General features: G+C 44.4%; 1 protein-coding gene across 16 annotated transcripts in view; it reads right to left on the reverse strand.

Annotated features, from left to right (window-relative positions):
- The window catches only part of LOC309696408 (uncharacterized protein), a 596,714-nt gene that overhangs the window by 510,714 nt on the left and 72,002 nt on the right, over nt 1–13,998 (reverse strand). For 3 of the 16 annotated variants that reach the window (XR_014273468.1, XR_014273469.1, XR_014273470.1), the window contains exons 1-5: nt 11,467–13,044; nt 10,767–10,928; nt 10,408–10,516; nt 10,183–10,302; nt 9,879–10,040 (exon numbers count right to left, since the gene is read on the reverse strand). Coding sequence is in view for 6 of the 16 variants with exons in the window: in XM_082517635.1 (XP_082373761.1) it covers nt 9,879–10,040; nt 10,183–10,235 (215 nt within the window). In the remaining 10 variants the exon portion in view is untranslated. Of the gene's footprint in view, nt 1–9,878; nt 10,041–10,182; nt 10,303–10,407; nt 10,517–10,766; nt 10,929–11,466; nt 13,222–13,998 lie in introns of those variants that run through there. The other 13 variants (XR_014273471.1, XR_014273472.1, XR_014273473.1 and 10 more) reach the window with 10 other exon arrangements.

The raw sequence follows: 13,998 nt of genomic DNA on the forward strand, positions 1-13,998 counted from the left end.
CAAACGGCTGCAAAACCTGTTTGCCCAGCACAGGGATATTGAGTTCTATAAGATAAAGCCATAAACATGAGTTTCTGAGTCTTCTATCAAAAGTTACAGCGATTTATATGAAGTTGTACGAAAATGCTTTCTTTCGCCAAGACAGTGTGTTTCTCACTGTTACATGCATTTGAATGGGAAACTCGCCTGAAACAAAGTATAGGTTTTCATTATGTGAATAATTTTAAAATCTTAGCTCAAACAGCTGCAAAACCTGTTTGCCCAGCACGGGGATATTGAGTTCTATAAGATAAAGCCATAAACATGTTTGTCTGAGTCTTCTATCAAAAGTTACAGCGATTTATATGAAGTTGTTCAAAAACGCTTTATTTCGCCAAGACAATGCGTTTCACACTGTTACATGCATTTGAATGGGAAACTCGCCCGAGACAAAGTATAGGTTTTCATTATGTGAATAATTTTAAAATCTTAGCTCAAACGGCTGCAAAACCTGTTTGCCCAGCACAGGGATATTGAGTTCTATAAGATAAAGCCATAAACATGAGTTTCTGAGTCTTCTATCAAAAGTTACAGCGATTTATATGAAGTTGTACGAAAATGCTTTCTTTCGCCAAGACAGTGTGTTTCTCACTGTTACATGCATTTGAATGGGAAACTCGCCCGAGACAAAGTATAGGTTTTCATTATGTGAATAATTTTAAAATCTTAGCTCAAACAGCTGCAAAACCTGTTTGCCCAGCACGGGGATATTGAGTTCTATAAGATAAAGCCATAAACATGTTTGTCTGAGTCTTCTATCAAAAGTTACAGCGATTTATATGAAGTTGTACAAAAACGCTTTCTTTCGCCAAGACAGTGTGTTTCTCACTGTTACATGCATTTGAATGGGAAACTCGCCCGAGACAAAGTATAGGTTTTCATTATGTGAATAATTTTAAAATCTTAGCTCAAACAGCTGCAAAACCTGTTTGCCCAGCACGGGGATATTGTGTCATGGTCCTGGGCCGTGTTGGCCCAGTATTCTTAGTTTCCATGTATTTTTGTATTTCGTTCCTTATTTAGACCATGTTTTCTGAGTTGCCCTGTTGTGGTGTTCCTTATGTGCGTTCCCTTTGTGACTCTCACCCCCTGTGTGCCCCTCTGTGTATCTGTGAGCCTTCGTCTCTCCTTATGTTTTATTCCATGTTTCCCCTGCCCGTTATGTCTAAGTTTTCCCCGTGCTCTCTCTCCCCCCTGTGTGCCCTCTCTGTATTTATGAGCCCTCGTCTCCCTTTGTGGTTGTTCCATGTTTCCCCAGCCCGTTATGTCTGTGTTTTTCCCCGTGCTCTCTCTCCTCCTGTCTGAACCTCTGTACTTCCTGTTTGACTCTGCCCGTCTCCCGTCAGTGTCTCGTTATGGTTATCTGTGTCACCTGTGTTCCCCGTGTGTTCCCACTTTCCTCGTTAACCCTCTGTGTATTTCTGTCTGCGTCTTCCTCTGTTCGGCGTCGCGTTCTCCCTCATGCCGTGTGTGGTTCTCCCCGTGTCTTCCAGTATATGTTACTTTAGCTTTTCCCAGTTTAGTGTAGTTTTGTATTGCTTTTTGTATCATCGTTATTGTTTATCACTTATCAGCATTAAAGCTGCATTTTGAGTTTATCCCCCGTGTGTGTGAGTTTGCAATTTGGGTCCTCATCCTGCCTGCCACACGGCCGAAACATGACAGAAGAACGCGACCTCGACATGGACCCAGCGATTCACAACCCCTCCGCTGAGCTCCGTGAGGATCTAATCCACACGGTGGTATATGACTGTCAGAAGTGGTTGACGCTGCCAAGGGGAGGATACCGGGAGATCTTAGCCAGCCGTCTACAGCGGATGGTGTCCGGACTCCCCTGGTTATTCGGCGCGCTACACCCCCGCATCCGGGACTTCCTCGTGTCCACCATGGGCATCCGCCCGGAACTGCCTCTCCGGTGGGAAGAGTCGGAGGACGTTCAGTCCGGTCCGCTGGAGGATTCGCGGCCCGGCTCAGCTCCTCCACCATCCCGGAGAAAACGGCGTTCACGCCGCCGTCGTACCACCCCACAGCCGGACATTCGGACTTCTAATTCACCTGCTGTGGTGAGTGAGGACTCTGTGTCTTTTCCAGACATTATGACTGTTCATTCAGGAGCTGTGTCTTGTGTGGCGGATGTTAAAGCGAGCTGCTTATCGCCTGTGCAGCTACCAGCGGCTCAGTTAGCACCCTCGCAGCCACGCTCAGTTCAGTTAGCTCCCTCGCAGCCACGCTCAGTTCAGTTAGCTCCCTCGCAGCCACGCTCAGTTCAGTTAGCTCCCTCGCAGCCACGCTCAGTTCAGTTAGCTCCCTCGCAGCCACGCTCAGTTCAGTCAGCTACCCTCCTGGAAGCCCCCGCTGCCTGGTATTTTCAGCATCGGCATCTTTTCCCGTCTAGGTTTATCGCCAAATCATTCGATCCTCCCTTAAGAGAGAGACTGCGTCCTCGCTGCCTTCACCCCAGTACACCAGTGTCACCTGGGTCTCCAGTAGCTCCAGTGCCGCCTGTTTCAGTTCAGGCCCCAGTAGCTCCAGTGCCGCCTGTTTCAGTTCAGGCCCCAGTAGCTCCAGTGCCGCCTGTTTCAGTTCAGGCCCCAGTAGCTCCAGAGCCACCTGTTTCAGTTCAGGCCCCAGTAGCTCCAGTGCCGCCTGTAGCGCAGGCTCCAGTAGCTCCTGTAGCCCAGTCCCCGATAGCAGTACGGTCCGCTGGTCAGCTCAACATTCAGCCAGGGGTCTCAGGTCTCTCTGGCTCTGCATCGGCTCCTGCTGGGAGCTCGGACGAGCTCATCCAGGACTCCGCGGCTCCCACGCCGCCATCTACCTCGTCAGCTGGAGGGTCCGAGGGGCCCGTTCAGCCTCCTGTCTCCGCTGGAGGGTCCGAGGGGCCCGTTCAGCCTCCTGTCTCCGCTGGAGGGTCCGAGGGGCCCGTTCAGCCTCCTGTCTCCGCTGGAGGGTCCGAGGGGCCCGTTCAGCCTCCTGTCTCCGCTGGAGGGTCCGAGGGGCCCGTTCAGCAACCTTCCTCGTCAGCTGGGGGTTCGGGAGAACCGCACCAGCCTCATGCCACATCAGCTGGAGGGCCCGAGGAGCCCATCCAGCCACCTTCTGCTACGCCTGGTCCAGCCTGTGCTTCGTCAGCTGCAGCAGCCTCAGAGCCTTCGTCAGCTGCAGCAGCCTCAGAGCCTTCGTCAGCTGCAGCAGCAGCCTCAGAGCCTTCGTCAGCTGCAGCAGCAGCCTCAGAGCCTTCGTCAGCTGCAGCAGCAGCCTCAGAGTCTTCGTCAGCTGCAGCAGCAGCCTCAGAGTCTTCGTCAGCTGCAGCAGCAGCCTCAGAGTCTTCGTCCTCGTCTGGCCCAGCCTCAGAGTCTTCGTCCTCGTCTGGCCCAGCCTCAGAGTCTTCGTCCTCGTCTGGCCCAGCCTCAGAGTCTTCGTCCTCGTCTGGCCCAGCCTCAGAGCCTTCGTCCTCGTCTGGCCCAGCCTCAGAGCCTTCGTCCTCGTCTGGCCCAGCCTCAGAGCCTTCGTCTGGCCCAGCCTCAGAGCCTTCGTCTGGCCCAGCCTCAGAGCCTTCGTCTGGCCCAGCCTCAGAGCCTTCGTCAGCTGCAGCAGCCTCAGAGCCTTCGTCAGCTGCAGCAGCCTCAGAGCCTTCGTCAGCTGCAGCAGCCTCAGAGCCTTCGTCAGCTGCAGCAGCCTCAGAGCCTTCGTCAGCTGCAGCAGCCTCAGAGCCTTCAGCCTGTGCTTCGTCTGGTCCTGTGCCCACCGGGCCATGGCCAGCACGCCTGACACTGGAGAGCCGCCGCCGCTGCCTTCCGCGCGGCCGGCCCCCTGAACTGCTCCGTCGTCTCCTCCGCCGCCGCCGCTGCCTTCCGCGCGGCCGGCCCCCTGAACTGCTCCGTCGTCTCCTCCGCCGCCGCCGCTGCCTTCCGCGCGGCCGGCCCCCTGAACTGCTCCGTCGTCTCCTTCGCCGCCGCCGCTGCCTTCCGCACGGCCGGCCTCCGGACCAGCTCTGCCACCTGTGCTACCCGCCTGGTCGGCCCCCCGACCGTGTGACCCGTGAACTCTTGTGCCTGTGGGCTCTGGGTCGGCCCCCTGAACTTTATTTTATTTATTTTATTTTATGGTCATGTGCTCCTGTGTTTTCTGTTGTTTGTTTTGTTTCCCGTTCTGGTCCCTCCGTCCTGGTCCCCCGCCTCCCGCCCTGGGTGGGTTGTTTTCTGTTTTTGTTTTTGTTTCTCGGGTTTGGGCTGTCGGGAGCCAGCCCTTAAGGGGGGGGTGATGTCATGGTCCTGGGCCGTGTTGGCCCAGTATTCTTAGTTTCCATGTATTTTTGTATTTCGTTCCTTATTTAGACCATGTTTTCTGAGTTGCCCTGTTGTGGTGTTCCTTATGTGCGTTCCCTTTGTGACTCTCACCCCCTGTGTGCCCCTCTGTGTATCTGTGAGCCTTCGTCTCTCCTTATGTTTTATTCCATGTTTCCCCTGCCCGTTATGTCTAAGTTTTCCCCGTGCTCTCTCTCCCCCCTGTGTGCCCTCTCTGTATTTATGAGCCCTCGTCTCCCTTTGTGGTTGTTCCATGTTTCCCCAGCCCGTTATGTCTGTGTTTTTCCCCGTGCTCTCTCTCCTCCTGTCTGAACCTCTGTACTTCCTGTTTGACTCTGCCCGTCTCCCGTCAGTGTCTCGTTATGGTTATCTGTGTCACCTGTGTTCCCCGTGTGTTCCCACTTTCCTCGTTAACCCTCTGTGTATTTCTGTCTGCGTCTTCCTCTGTTCGGCGTCGCGTTCTCCCTCATGCCGTGTGTGGTTCTCCCCGTGTCTTCCAGTATATGTTACTTTAGCTTTTCCCAGTTTAGTGTAGTTTTGTATTGCTTTTTGTATCATCGTTATTGTTTATCACTTATCAGCATTAAAGCTGCATTTTGAGTTTATCCCCCGTGTGTGTGAGTTTGCAATTTGGGTCCTCATCCTGCCTGCCACACGGCCGAAACATGACATATTGAGTTCTATAAGATAAAGCCATAAACATGTTTGTCTGAGTCTTCTATCAAAAGTTACAGCGATTTATATGAAGTTGTTCAAAAACGCTTTATTTCGCCAAGACAATGCGTTTCACACTGTTACATGCATTTGAATGGGAAACTCGCCCGAGACAAAGTATAGGTTTTCATTATGTGAATAATTTTAAAATCTTAGCTCAAACGGCTGCAAAACCTGTTTGCCCAGCACGGGGATATTGAGTTCTATAAGATAAAGCCATAAACATGTTTGTCTGAGTCTTCTATCAAAAGTTACAGCGATTTATATGAAGTTGTTCAAAAACGCTTTATTTCGCCAAGACAATGCGTTTCACACTGTTACATGCATTTGAATGGGAAACTCGCCCGAGACAAAGTATAGGTTTTCATTATGTGAATAATTTTAAAATCTTAGCTCAAACGGCTGCAAAACCTGTTTGCCCAGCACGGGGATATTGAGTTCTATAAGATAAAGCCATAAACATGTTTGTCTGAGTCTTCTATCAAAAGTTACAGCGATTTATATGAAGTTGTTCAAAAACGCTTTATTTCGCCAAGACAATGCGTTTCACACTGTTACATGCATTTGAATGGGAAACTCGCCCGAGACAAAGTATAGGTTTTCATTATGTGAATAATTTTAAAATCTTAGCTCAAACGGCTGCAAAACCTGTTTGCCCAGCACGGGGATATTGAGTTCTATAAGATAAAGCCATAAACATTTTTGTCTGAGTCTTCTATCAAAAGTTACAGCGATTTATATGAAGTTGTACGAAAATGCTTTCTTTCGCCAAGACAGTGTGTTTCTCACTGATACATTCATTTGAATGGGAAACTCGCCCGAGACAAAGTATAGGTTTTCATTATGTGAATAATTTTAAAATCTTAGCTCAAACGGCTGCAAAACCTGTTTGCCCAGCACGGGGATATTGAGTTCTATAAGATAAAGCCATAAACATGTTTGTCTGAGTCTTCTATCAAAAGTTACAGCGATTTATATGAAGTTGTTCAAAAACGCTTTATTTCGCCAAGACAATGCGTTTCACACTGTTACATGCATTTGAATGGGAAACTCGCCCGAGACAAAGTATAGGTTTTCATTATGTGAATAATTTTAAAATCTTAGCTCAAACGGCTGCAAAACCTGTTTGCCCAGCACGGGGATATTGAGTTCTATAAGATAAAGCCATAAACATGAGTTTCTGAGTCTTCTATCAAAAGTTACAGCGATTTATATGAAGTTGTACGAAAACGCTTTCTTTCGCCAAGACAGTGTGTTTCTCACTGTTACATGCATTTGAATGGGAAACTCGCCCGAGACAAAGTATAGGTTTTCATTATGTGAATAATTTTAAAATCTTAGCTCAAACGGCTGCAAAACCTGTTTGCCCAGCACGGGGATATTGAGTTCTATAAGATAAAGCCATAAACATTTTTGTCTGAGTCTTCTATCAAAAGTTACAGCGATTTATATGAAGTTGTACGAAAATGCTTTCTTTCGCCAAGACAGTGTGTTTCTCACTGATACATTCATTTGAATGGGAAACTCGCCCGAGACAAAGTATAGGTTTTCATTATGTGAATAATTTTAAAACCTTAGCTCAAACGGCTGCAAAACCTGTTTGCCCAGCACGGGGATATTGAGTTCTATAAGATAAAGCCATAAACATGTTTGTCTGAGTCTTCTATCAAAAGTTACAGCGATTTATATGAAGTTGTACGAAAACGCTTTCTTTCGCCAAGACAATGCGTTTCACACTGTTACATGCATTTGAATGGGAAACTCGCCCGAGACAAAGTATAGGTTTTCATTATGTGAATAATTTTAAAATCTTAGCTCAAACGGCTGCAAAACCTGTTTGCCCAGCACGGGGATATTGAGTTCTATAAGATAAAGCCATAAACATGAGTTTCTGAGTCTTCTATCAAAAGTTACAGCGATTTATATGAAGTTGTACGAAAACGCTTTCTTTCGCCAAGACAGTGTGTTTCTCACTGTTACATGCATTTGAATGGGAAACTCGCCCGAGACAAAGTATAGGTTTTCATTATGTGAATAATTTTAAAATCTTAGCTGAAACGGCTGCAAAACCTGTTTGCCCAGCACGGGGACCTTGAGTTCTATAAGATAAAGCCATAAACATGTTTGTCTGAGTCTTCTATCAAAAGTTACAGCGATTTATATGAAGTTGTTCAAAAACGCTTTATTTCGCCAAGACAATGCGTTTCACACTGTTACATGCATTTGAATGGGAAACTCGCCCGAGACAAAGTATAGGTTTTCATTATGTGAATAATTTTAAAATCTTAGTTCAAACGGCTGCAAAACCTGTTTGCCCAGCACGGGGATATTGAGTTCTATAAGATAAAGCCATAAACATGTTTGTCTGAGTCTTCTATCAAAAGTTACAGCGATTTATATGAAGTTGTTCAAAAAAGCTTTCTTTCGCCAAGACAGTGTGTTTCTCACTGTTACATGCATTTGAATGGGAAACTCGCCCGAGACAAAGTATAGGTTTTCATTATGTGAATAATTTTAAAATCTTCAGAAGATGTCGGAGAAGAACTTCAGGCCGTGTACTGAAAAGGTATTTTTTTCTTGTTATCAAAAGACATTTGGAGTGGCAGCTTCTGCAACTGGTTGCACTAAAGTAAAGCTTACAGTCTAAGAAACCACAGTGTTGATATTCAGCACAAAGAGAAAAGCTCACTTGTTTGAATTTATTTACAATCATAGTTTTATAAATTCTGAATGTAAACATCTTTTACAGCTTTGATATTGTTTGACACTAGATATCAGGTTTAATTTAAAGGTTTCTGTGTCCCAACGAGCCATTTACACTGACCAGTGTTTCACTTTAACTGTAACACATTCATTATTTAGTTCCAACATTTCTAAGAGAAATAACTGAATGTAAAAAATGGCAGCCCTCAGGCCAGGTTTAATTGATAGAGATATATGCATGCATTGTGAAATTTATGTATCACATATAATTGTTATTCACCTAATCATGGCATACCCAGCCCTTCCTCCCTAGTTAACTGCAACCCAAAATAACTAGTGGGGCTATTTACACACTCACAACCAGTGTGGGGTAAAAAGAGCCACCAAAAAGCTGTCAGCCACAGATGTGCTAGAAGAGTTAGAAACTCTACTTATGGAGAAACTTTCTAAGTCTAACAGGGGACAGGTACTCCTGCCCAAATAACATGATATAACCCCACATACAGCCCAGCCATAAAATGAACCAAGTCATTTAATTAAAGACAGCATGGGACCAAATGCATGTAACCAGCCTGCACCAACCTGGCATTTCTTCCTCCTGAATTAAATGAATGAATGGATGAAAGTTAAATGACTACAAACCTAAAGCCACTAGTTCCCACACTGGAGCTCCCTGACACTGTGTGTTAACCGTATTTAGCTTGTATCAACAGTTGTAACAGGCTAAGCCACGTGAGACACTGCATTGAATTTGTTCCTGTCTTAATGATTTCAGCTGACTGGTTTCAACTCAGATGTTCTGCTTTTTCCTTTCAGTAGATCAAATCAGCTCGTGCTGCTTCTGCTTCCAATTTAATGGCAAGAAGAAGAAGAAGAAGAATGCTTCAGCGAAGTGGCGTTCATGGTCTCAGTGAACAGTCATGGTCACACACTGCATGTGGTTTTAAAAGCAACATGTCTGTTCAGTACAACGATTGAGATGTGTAATATTAGTGCAGCTACGGTTTGTTCTTGAACATCAGTTCTGTTTTCTACTTTGATCACTTAGACCAAAAAAGTGTTGTTTTCAGATTCTTTCTTTTAAATCTATAAAGCACCTGCTCATTTTTTATTACAATTAGTTTCACATAAATGTTAGTTTTTCCTTTATGATCTTTTAATGCTTACACTACACTGTACACATTAGAGACATTTCTGTTACCTGTTTCTGTTGACTCAGAGTTGTGAAATGTTCTTTTATTTAATGCACAATATGAAGTTCATAATTTTCTTACAAATAAAACTCTAATGACAAACATGAACAGCTGTGCTTATTTCTGAGACATGAGTTTTTGAATGTGTTTAGACAGTGTGCATCTGTAATCTGAAACTGTAATGGTGAACCTGAGGTGATGGTCAACAGAAGGCTAATATATATCAATATAAAATAATATTGAAGTAATGTCTTTACCCCCTGCAGAGTGTGGACGCTGTGCACTCAATCACCTTATTCACTGTAGTAAACATGCACCGCTAGCTCAAGTGACTGACTGTCTCCATGGTTACATCGTATATTATTAGCTATGTAAACAGCTTCCATAGATACCGCCATAGCTCTCTGCAGCTGTAACACTTTCACACTTTGCAAATCATTTCACGATTTTGATAGTTATGAAGACAGAATATGTTTTTAAGGTCATGCTAGGCGGTTGCTATGGTGGTTGCTGTGGACTTGGCTGGACCGCGTCCGATTCCTGTTATTAGCTGTCCGCCGTAGGAAGGCTGCATTCCATTTACAAGTAGTGACAGTCTGCCGCAACTCGAACTCAAACCCCGCTTTGTTCTTTAATTATAGGCCTTTTATAGCCGTTCATGACACGGGCACACACACACATAAAGCACTTTGCCTCACCATGAGAATGGAACTTTACCTAAGATAACCTTTAAAATATCTGATATAGGATAGAAAAATGAAGCAACCAGAGATTTAATGATGAAGACTCTGGGTTCTGTAGTGACCTGAATGACTCTTTGCATACAATTTATTGAAGAGGACTTTAGAATGCACTTTACATTTAGACTGTTGCTGTTTAATTTTTTACATTGTTGCGGTGTTATGTCATGAATAAAGTTCACCTGCTGGGGGTTTGATGGATCAGATCATCATAATCAATGGGTCCTGAGGTGGGCGGGACTGTCTCTGGTGATGTCACCATGAAGGAACAGCATCTGGCACGTGTTGCTGAAACATCCCAGTACACTGGTGTAGTTTCCTCTCCAGCTGTTTGACATTTGACACTTCAACATTAAGGGGAAGAAGAAGAAACAGTGTTAGGTCAGGTGACCACATGGTTTCTAAAGTAACTGACAGGAAGTAACCAGGCCGTTAGAAATGGATGGCATGTGTTTAGAGTTACTGGAGTTGGGTAACTCTACTTACCAAAAGCAGAAGCACACAGATGAAGGATCAGATGCTGAATGTTGCAGGAACATGCTCGTGCGGTGGTCATTCAGTGCTGCTCCGGCAGGTTAGACAGTCCAAGACTGATATACTGCCCATCTGAGAGTTTGAAAACACACATGCAAAGATTTATTTTGTATTACAGTCAAAGTTGGATGTTCATTTTTGTCCTTTAAAAATGTTTGTGTATTTGAAAGCGCTAACATTTAAGGATGACTTGGATCGTCTCCTTTAAAGGGGAGACAAGTGTATCCACTGATCCACGTCACTTTACCTGGATGATGACTCCTCTCTCCCTCACTCAGAAACGCTCCTAATATAACCAAGCAAATAAATAATATTGAAGATTTACTTACATCATTACAAAAACAGGAAAAACATCTCCCTTTGATTCTATTTCTCCATTCCTGCTGAACATCAGGCAACAAATATCTCAATAAATCACAGTAAAATGTAAAGCACATGTTTTCTCTGCTTTGTCTAACCTCTGCAGAGCCTGTCAAGAAAAACATATCTGTAAGCATAAAACAAATATACATTTCATAACACGTCACTGGACAAACCTCGGTCAGTTGATTTCCTCTGTGCAGTGCAGACGAACATCAGTCAGCAAGTCAAGGTGGTGAGATGGACTGGTGTCCTTTGTGACTCTGCTGGTTCTTCTGAGGAAATACCACCGTCTCTCCACACCGTCACCATCTGTGAGCACAAACTGCTGCTCTGCTCTGCCAGCATGTAGGAAATCACATATCACACACACAGGGGTGAAGAAACATTAGAACTCAACTTTGGATACTTTAGATCTAAACAGATCAAAGTAGCTCTTAGCTTCAACAATCAGTGAACAGACAAACAATGATACCATACTGATTCTGTATGAATACAATATGGTATTTTCAATACAGGTGTCAAATTAATTTACTAAAACTAATACAGATATATGTTGTTTTTTTTTTGATAAATTCATTTGCTAAATTATAAGAATATATATTTTTTCATTTAACAATTGCAACTGAAAGAAATTAAATATTGAACAAAAATATATTGTCACATTCTGAGCATGCTCAGCATGCTGACAGACTTGAAGTTGCTACAGATTTTAAGAAGTGATAATTATAGGGAAAAAACTTCTCTTTTTCATCCATTTAATCAAACATTTGATGCCTTAGATGTCTCAGTCCTATAGCATTCTGCAACTACAACTAAGCTGAAGCTTGGATTTGGCTGCAGGTGCCCTGTACATCCTTCTCAACATGTGGGTACCATTTAATCACACTTCTTCCTGAGCTTTGCTTCGTCACAAGACCAAAGGTGGCATCCCGTGTCACGGTCATATCATCATCCAGAAGAAACATTTGAAGAAACATCATGGAGAAGAAACATTTACGCGCCTCCCGGTTTTGTTTTCTGATCCTGCAAAAAGACTGAGGACAACAAAGCCCAGAGAACACGAGATACACAACATCCAACATTCAGACTCAACAGCCTCCATAAATGAAGAGCACCAGGTTGGTTCAGTTATAGTAGATGTCATGGAATTTTTTTAATAAAGTCTGCAACACAGAAAGAGCTGTGATCATGCTATTTATTACTATGCACAGGAGAGCAAACACACATCAAACATCACAGTTCAGTCATGTCAGCTCTGCCACTTCACGTGTCTCGCTATGAAACCTAACGGATCAATGGTTATGCTGTTTTGTGCCCTTGACGTTATCAGCACCTGTAAAGGGAGTTGTTTTCTCAAACTGCTGAAGTAAGTTCATCTAGTTTTAGAAACTTTCATTGAACAGTCTATAACAGTGTCACAACTAAGCATATGCATAAGCACTTAAATGCTTTAAATGAGAATAACATAAAATTTCTATTACAGGAGCTAGAGCCTGTCCCAGTAGTCATAGGTAGAGCACACCTGGACAGGTCACCAGTCTGTCAGAGGACTAACACAGATGCAGCCTGACTCAATCCTAAATGTTCAGCACACAGAGACACAGAGGCACCGTTTAAAGTTTAGTGTTAACTTGAGTCACTGATCATTTGCAGTATTACAGAGTCTGGCAGTCTTTGCATGATGTCCACGTCACTGTAAGTTTCTAGCTGACTCTCAGGTGTGACAGGTGTGCCAGCAGGAAAGCGTAATAATAGCCTGCATCCTGAGGTTTTTCATGCAGGATTAAAGGAGCCAGGCTTTGTTCACACAGCTAGGATTGTATTTTACACTGACCCTGGGTCAGTATAAGTATCATACAGTTTAAACGAAGCACTGAAACTTGCACATATTTATTACAGATGCACTGAAGCTAATCGAGATATTTGCTGTCAGTCTGTGGCTGCGATTAAACACTTTACTGGAAACTTTATTAACTAGTAACTTCGTCAGTCATGACAGAAGCTAATATTTCTGTGCTAACATCATTTAAACAGTAACAGCTTTACTCCAATATAAGCTAACGTTTACACCGTAACTTTAAGCTAGCACCATAAAGACAGTAAAACACGTAATAACATCTACAAATGCATCTTAAAGCTGTTATATTAGCACTCGGTGTATTACTAACATAACCACATTAACATTATTGACACTCGCTGATTTTTAATAGTCATTCTATAAATGCTGTCCGTTTAAATGGTATTACCTGTAAACACTGCTGTATCCACCGGATTGCAGCCAGAGTGGATTCTGGAGTCTTCCCACGCTCCTGTTAGTGATCCTCCATCTGGATGGATGATAACAACCTTCTGAACAATCTAGCAGGAGCTGGTCCATATCTATGGGATTGATTTGTGCTAATAACGCCCATTGTATGGAGTGATAACAGCCGAAGCGGGTGAATAAAGTCACCCAGTCGCTAGCTGTGCCATTACCCAGCATACACCAGCACAATATTAGGCACAGCACCACCATAGACATTTTCAGTGGTTTTGAATGCAGGACATGGTTATCTTACCTTGTAAAATGCATGACAATAAAACAGCTAACCACCATAAAATGGTATTGTGTGTGTATGTATGTGTGCGTGTGTAAGAGAGAGAGAGAAAGACAGAGGGGGGGGGGGGGGGGGGGGGGGGGGAGAGAGATCAAAGGCGTGCGTTTATGTTTTTTCTTGATCATGAGTGTGCCTCCTCTCTCTTATTGGATGTATGGTATAGCATGTTTATTCAGGTGCACCTTTGAAGTCTATGAGAATACTTTGCAGCCTGGTCTGAGTGGTCATTTCTGCACAGACACAATGAAGCGTGCACTCAGTTTAGAGGAGGCTGTTGCTGCAGTTTTGCACTCTCCACAAGCAGTGGAGATACTTCTGACAGCGAAGAAGAATTTTTGCCAGGCACCGAGGAGCTTTGCAGCTCATGTGAGGAGGAGGAGAAGGAGAAGGAGAAGGAGGAAGAAGAGCAGGAGGAAGAGACAAGACTGGAGGATGGCCAGTGGAGATCTAAAAATGGAGAAATCATGTGGCAACCCACACACGAAGAGGTCCTGCCATTTTTTCCTCCCCCCATTTTAACCCCAGGACCAACCCATTATGCAATTCGTATAGGATCAGCAGCCCTGTGAGCACTTTCCATCTTTTTTTTGCAGAGGACATTATGCAGCTAATCCTGCATTTCACCAACCCGCAGGGGCAACAGGTCAGTAAAAGACTGGAAGGACATAGATGAGGAGTTGCAGGCTTACATGGGGCTTGTGATGCTGGTTAGCCTGTACAGGTCTCAACATGAAACGACAACAAGCCTGTGAAATGGGGAGACAGGGCTCTTCTGTTTCCTGCTACCATGTCAAAAAAAAAAAGATTT

The sequence above is a fragment of the Aulonocara stuartgranti genome, assembly GCF_965226115.1.
Source record: "Aulonocara stuartgranti genome assembly, chromosome: 20".
Lineage (NCBI taxonomy): Eukaryota > Metazoa > Chordata > Actinopteri > Cichliformes > Cichlidae > Aulonocara > Aulonocara stuartgranti.